Raw genomic sequence first — 7,764 nt, forward strand, 5'->3', positions numbered from 1 at the left:
CTTTCTTCTTCAAATCCATCTAAAACCAATCCATCAGTGGCACAATGGTGGAAAACCACCGAAAAATACTACCATCTCGCTAATTCTAACAACACCCTTTCCCTTAATTTGGGCAAACAGGTTCTCATCGAAAATTATTCTCTAGGAAAATCACTGACCCAGAAGCAAATCGTGCAATTGGCATCAAAGGGTGAACAGAAAGACGCCATTAATGTTGTATTGACCGCCTCTGATGTTGCGGTTGATGGGTTCTGTGTCAATCGATGTGGAACTCATGGGGCTTCTAAGGGTGCTGTTATTAAGGGAAAAACTTATAAATTTGCTTATATTTGGGTTGGTAACTCAGAGACTCTGTGTCCTGGCTACTGCGCCTGGCCATTCCACCAGCCCATCTACGGACCACAGACCCCACCATTGGGTGCACCAAACAACGATGTGGGTGTTGACGGTATGGTGATTAACTTAGCTAGCTTATTAGCTGGAACCGCAACAAACCCATTTGGAAACGGTTACTACCAGGGCGAAGCAGATGCGCCATTGGAAGCTGCATCTGCTTGCCCTGGTGTGTACGCGAAGGGCGCATACCCAGGCTATCCCGGAGATTTATTGGTGGACAAAACTACAGGGGCAAGCTACAATGCACATGGTACAAATGGAAGAAAATACTTGGTTCCTGCTTTGTATGATCCTGTTACATTTACATGCACCACTTTGGTCTAGAAAATTAGTGCACTAATTTTGTAACTATTGATTCATTCATTCATTGATCTGTTATGCAATATCCGAAAATTTACAATCACAAGAGTATACTATTAATCAATATCCATCCCAAATTATAACATAAATTTTACTGTTTTTATTTTTTACTTCACGTACAAACATGGGAAGAAACAAATAAACATTCAAACTATTTGTTATAAATACATCGGATTGAATGCCGTACTTTAGAACTCTTAATTTTTTTCTAAAACAGATGAACACTATTATTTTTTGTACTGTAAAGTGATAGTAATCAATGTGATGATAAATAGGATAATAATCACAAAAGAAGTACTCTAGTAGATGTATAAACAAATTCGCCGAAATTCAGCTCCTAGTTAGATGCTTTACATTATTTAGGGAGTTGAGGCCGACTAGTAAAGTCCCTAAAGAATTAGGTGCGCCTATGAAAATTATAGAGGAAATGTATTAGCTCCGTTGGTTGGCTATTGAAATATTTATCTTAATTAGTTAGTTTTCTTCCCTAATCTCCGTGTCCCCGACCTTTTTTAAAAAATACATAAAAGAAAAAAATCCAAGCAAATTATAAGGATATTGTATATGTAAAATCTAGAAAAATTTCGGCGATAAGCCATAGAGCTGGGTATAAATAGGCCGATAAAAGACGATTAGGCAAGCACACGGGTTGTATCGATCAGGTTTAGCTGCCCAGTGACGATTGATCGAGAGGACTTCCATCATGTAGCTGGGTACAAATAAGCAAGTTAAAGACGAGTAGACAAGGCGTTAGGCTAGTGTAAATGGAGTACGTAAACGATGACATATCACATGATTTTGTACTGGTCAATTTTAAGCAATCGAGAAGCCAATGATTTAGTGGGCTCTATCGACAAGTCGCAAAAGAATATTATTATAGACATGTACCCTGTTCCAATTACTCTAAAATTGAAAAACTTAAATCATTCTTTCTTCATTCATTTTTATTTATCCATATCAGGTTTTGCATACTCTTAAGAAATGATATATATAAAGTGAGTATTTTATTGTAATACTCATAATAATTGGTGTCTTTTTTTGGACTTGAAAATATGATTCAGAATGAATTTTTATGTAAGGTTAAATCAAAACATAATTTTTTTTTCTTTTAATATGCTATAATGAATGAGTAAAAGTGGACTACGAAGAAAGTGCCTACTACTAGCAATCTAGCATAAGAGATCGAAGAGGTAGTAACTAAGCACAAAAAGGGTAGGCTTGGCTATTAATCTACGTTCATTGATGAGACGGCGACATAGAGAAGAAAGTATCCCTTTCATCCCAACTATTAGGTAGTGAACAATGATGAGAGATGGGGGATTGTCGCTATTGCAATCAATGCAAATATTAATTCACACCCTACTCATCCCATTTAGATTTCAACGTGTAATTAAGTTATTTGCCTGTTCGTTGTGTATTCATAAGAGTTAATTATATTTCTCCTCTTAGGTATTAACTTGCTACACATCTCAAAATAATTAATAATAAGATTATATTACTATATTATCACTCTTTGAATATTATAAAAGAGTTTGTTTTTTTCATATTAGACAATTATTTTTGATATAATAGATAAGTTAAGATGGTTAGAGAAAGTATTATCTTTAAAAGATAGTTACAGAAAAAGAAGCAATTTTTACTAGAAAATAAAGATGGAAATTTGGGGGATTCTTTACCATGGGTGTGTAGTATTTAAAATTTATGAGATTTGAAACTTATTTTACATAAAATTTGAATCAAAATTACTGACTATTCTCCTATCCGTCCTAGTACTTATGATTTGTCACATGCACATGCCTCATTTGTCTCCATATATATATATATGTACACTAAATACTTAGGGCGGAGCTAGATTAGGTTATGATGGTTCAATTGAATCTTGTTTATGCAAAGACAAAAATAACTCATTAGTATTTTAGTACTCCCTCCGTTTATAAAAGAATATTCTTATTTCTTTTTTAATTTGTTTAAAAAAGAATGATTCCTTTCCTTTTTTTGGTAACACTTTAACTTTAACTTTCCACGTGGTATGTTCAAGACCACAAGATTAAAGGGTATTTTGGTACATTTGACATAACTTTAAATTAGAACCACAAAAAAAAGTCTTTTTTTCTTTAACTCCATTTCAAGTCAAACTAGATCAATCTTTTTGAAACGGAGAAAGTAAGAAAGAGAAGCAAAACACAAAAAAAGTGGGAGGCAGGAGCAGGTGAAGGTTTAAAGTGGGAGCTACCTGCTCCACTAGGCGTTAATATAATGAGAACAGTACATTGTGGTGAGTAGCAACAAGTTGAACTGGCTGGTGTAATGGTGACTTTAGTATCAAGTACCATTAACTTGTGAGTAGTTCATGTATTTATGAGGAAAGGGGCAAAAAATCTACAAACATACATAGTATGTGGCACATGTATAAGGTTGTGGGTCTAAATTCTAATTAGGTTTGGATAGAATTAAATAAAACTTGTTGATAACGTAAAGTTTAAGACGCGCATTGGTTTTATGTGCCGCCGAAAGGTTTTCTACCATAGTTTTGTCTGCCATACTGTTTCATAGTCCCCACAAAAAAATACTACATTTCATCAATTAATGTAACACCACCTTTACTTTGTCCTTTTCTTTTTGGCACACACCAATACTATCCCTGTTTTTTTATGGATTGCATTAATTTTAAGGAAAGGAAGAAAAATCAACGTTTTGAATTTTGTAATTTTTGCTGATCAAACTGCGTCACACCTCGTCTCACTATTCGAAGCATATAGATACACCCTATCAATGAACACTCAAACCAAACTCGCTTGTCCTTTTGGAGGGATGCGACTTGCGTAAAAATCAAGAATCAATCTGAGTAATGAATCGTTTTTTTAAATCTGCCTCAAGCACCCCAACACAGCAACGCTGTAGCCAAAAAGTCAACTGTATAAACTGTATAGTGAAGGAGCGCTCACATTTTTTTGCTTAATCTTTAGGGGTGGGATAACTGATTTTGATATTAATTATTAACCTCGAATAAGCTATCTCGAACATACTAACTTAGCAATAAATTAATTGACATAGAATTTAATCTCAAAATTATTTGGTGTTATTAATCACACAAAAAGAATGCTAAAAGTCAACTCTAACCGATTGAGAATTGTTAAAGATCATTCCAGACCTGGTGCAGATCCAACACGAATCCATTTTATTATTGAAGAAAAGAGGGATTGAAATTTTTTCAATTGGGTCGGTCTAAAGTCATTTAAAAAATGGATGACGGAACTTTTTAAAGCCACAAATATATTTTTTAATTAAAAAAATCAGAATTAAGATTTTTGTAAAATGTTCTTAGTAATTATATGATTGTTTCTCGAAATAGGGTATATATGAAATATTTGTTAGATGATTATGAGACATATAAATTATTTTTTAAATCAAGTTATATCAGCTCTAAACACATAATTACGAATTTATATTTTTGCCTATTCATCCAAGGCCCTTCAAACTTAACCCTTAGACAATTTCACAGCTATCACCTCTCGGGCCTCACTATTCACTGGATTATATATAAATGTTTTATAAATTATTATTTTTCTTTTTTCTTTAATCAAAATACATAAAAAATTATATTTATTTTTAATGAAAAATATTCTACCAAATACACCCTTCTTTTCGGCTGATTTTCCAAACCAAAAGTAGGTCTCGAAAGTCAAATCCTTTTGATTTTAGGCAAAATCATGCCTTTTATTCATTCCCTTTTTATTATTATTTTTTATAAAATGTTGATACCTGCTTAATTTTTACCATTATATAATGTTTAGCTGCATTACTTTTTTGTTAGAAAAATAAGAACTGTTAAATCAATTGGGGAGGAAACCAAGAAGATTAACATGAATATAGAACTAGCAAAATAATTTAATAGTATATATTATCATATCTCAAACAAATGNGAAATCAGATACAATAGCTCTTTGGGATGGCTTGAATTTGCCATACCATATCAAATTGACAGATATTTTACCAGAAAGAAGTGCACCCTTGTGGTACTGCAACAGCTGAGTTTGTTCTACTAATGCAGTTAGCTTTCTTGAAGCAAAACACACATTGATGAAAGAAATCAATACAAAAAGTGATAAAATGACACCTAGAGAAGACATTTTAGCCTGTTTTGTGATTTAGTTTGGATAAGTGTAGGAAAAGAGAAGCCGAATATATAAGAGAGAAAAGGTGTTACTATTGGGAAGGTGCTTAGAAAAAAAGGTTATAATAAGTTCAACTAAAAACGCGTTGGCATTTTAATTAAGTGGAGCTAGCAAAACATGCATAAGGAATAGGAAAAACTTAATTGACAACTTATAAGTAGCTCTCCAGTTACTACTACCGCGGCTCAACTATTCACCTATCACTATTTCAATTGACTTTATTGATCATTCATTAGTGTTTAATTGATATTTTAATTGTTATAATTGGGCAAAACAGAGCAATGTACATATACCAACTTGTTTTTTCTAAAAGAAAAGCTATATCTCCGTCCCCCATCTAAACCTATTACGGATTGCAACCTAATTGTTGCCTCCACATACATGCTCTGCCAAGTTAGTATTGGTTTACGCCTCTTTACTCAGAGCGTCATATCCATGTCTATTAATGCATAATGGAGTATATAGCTGCCACTTTATACAGAGTCACTCCAAATTCATCAAAATTTCTGTTGAAAATGGAAAAAAACAGCAGTATTTGATGAACTACAATTGCAAAAAAAGACATGTTCGAGTGTTAAATAATTTGGGGAGTACATGAAATATTGCACCTTACTATTCCCTCTATCTCTCTGTGTGTCCAATTTTCATTTATTGGGAATCAAACTTCCTAATTTTGACCTTGACACTGGACGTACATGAGATCTGATATTTTTAGTTTTGATGATTTGACAAATTCAGAGACCTTATGAAGGAACTTGGTTCTTAGCTCAATATATTTTTTGGCTGTCAGCTGGAGAAAGTACAAAAAATTGGTGCACAATCTCCAACAGTGGCAGAAGTGGCAGACGCAACAGATTCCTCAGCCAATGAAATTGTTTTACGTTTTGTGACCTTTCTACATAAACAAAATATCCTCATATTCACTATTAGTTTTTGCAACTTGAAAAAGCACATTTAAGAACTCTTGCAAAGGCTAAACAAATCAAGAAGAAGAAAGATTTCAAACAACTCAAGCTCAAGCGAACATAGTGTATAGTTATTTGAAATACTCTCCTCCGATCTTACATTGTGAACTGATCCTAAAACTATAAAGGATTCAGTGTGGTTTGATCTTGAAATTCTAAGTTAGTTAAACTAATTTAGTGGGCAACCTGTGTGTTGCTTAGAAATTCTAAATCATTAGTAGGTTGATGGTTTAGTGGCAGTCTGTAAGATTGCTTAGAAAATCCTAAGTTGTCTAGGGGTGATAGCTTAGTGGGTAGAGGAATCTCTACTTAGGCTCATCAAACAATAGTGATATTGCTTGATAGTGAGATTAAAAAATTTTTCTCACATTTTGTGTAATCGGTTTCCTTTTGCTTGTGAAGATAAGTGAAACTGTTTTGAAAATCCTGTGAGACAGGTCATGGTTTTACTCCCTTGAGCAAGGAGGTTTCTACGTAAAACTTCTTGCGTCATTAAACTGCATTTTCTTACAGAAACTTCATTTTTGTGTGTCAAGGGACCTGGACCATTGACTTATTGTGGAAACACAAATTCTAACAAGATATTTATAAGATTCGAGTTATTGAAAAAGTATCTCAAGTCACAATAATTAGCACTTCAAAAACATTTTTAAGATATGGTCAAAGAAAGTTTCATTTTACTTTCAAAATTTGAATGTTAGATACTTAATTATTGGGACAAAGAGCTTTATTTAATTTGAAGTTCGTTTCAGTATTTTTTCTTCTTCATATTGTCAGGACACGCCACTTCTCCATTAGAATCACAGAGCTTTAGTGAGATTCTAAGTCTGTAACTCTTGGTTCTTTTTTTATACAAACTACATATCTAATTTCTAAAAGTAAATTACATCCTATCAGCACCAGGTTAATTCAGTGTAAGGGGTTCTTTTTTTTTTATTATGCTGAATAGTAAAAGAATTTTTATTAGTATTTAAATACAACACAACATTCCTCCCAGCTTGTTTATCATTGAGCATTATTGATATTCCTATAATGGTTGTCAACTGGTCATGACATCCAAGCCCTACCAAAGAACAAAACAAAACAAGTTAGATATGCCTGATTTCTAGTTATATCAACCCTCTTGTCTTATGCGATTTGTGTTGATCCATTTATTAAATAAAACTTGGAGACATGCCAGCTATCTATGTTGTTCTTCTGCCTAGTCGAAACAGGAAAAAGAGCCACTAAATTATTGGCTTCTCAATTAGTCTAACATATAAATGGTGAGCTAACAATTTGCTTAGCCTCAACTAACCCTTCCCTAATTGATCTGAATTCCCACGATAGTCGTCAAACTGTAGAGGCAAAATTTGCACTATGATGGATTATGGAACAAGGCCTACACACGGAACGTAAGTGAGAACAATATTGAAATGACAGATGATGCAAAGTAAGAATTGTTATTAATGTCTCGTCCAACACCACGTGAAATAATATATTGTTCGATGAAAATAGGCCTTAGAGAAGCATGACTTACAAATGTATGAACGGTAGAAGTACAAGTTATACTCATCAAACGGGGGCTAACATATGGAAGATATAATGTTTATTATAAAGTTAACTTGTATTAGGTATTAATAAAGTTTTTTACTATCATCTTTCATTCCGATTTAAGAATAAACTGCTCATTATGGTTATAAAGCTAAGGCCTTAGGAGAGGTCTGAAGATTATTGATGATAATAAAGAGTTACTCTCCTTGTTTGCCTTTGTATTTTGTTCAAATTGTAGAAAAACATATTATCACGACTTTAGAGAATGCATATCTTGATATATTCTGTGAGCAAGTTACAATGCATACGCGATTAGCAAATGTTGATACAAGATA

At 33.2% G+C, this 7,764-nt stretch overlaps 1 protein-coding gene across 1 annotated transcript; it reads left to right on the forward strand.

Annotated features, from left to right (window-relative positions):
* On the forward strand, window positions 1-822 carry LOC107017018 (protein EXORDIUM-like; the record flags this gene model as incomplete). The annotated part of the gene is made up of 1 exon (XM_015217308.2): window positions 1-822. A coding segment is annotated over one exon (720 nt), but the record flags the coding sequence as incomplete, so codon positions are not given.
* Between the last annotated feature and the right edge of the window lie 6,942 nt (window positions 823-7,764).

Source organism: Solanum pennellii, chromosome 4 (genome assembly GCF_001406875.1).
Source record: "Solanum pennellii chromosome 4, SPENNV200".
NCBI classification, from domain to species: Eukaryota; Viridiplantae; Streptophyta; class Magnoliopsida; order Solanales; family Solanaceae; genus Solanum; species Solanum pennellii.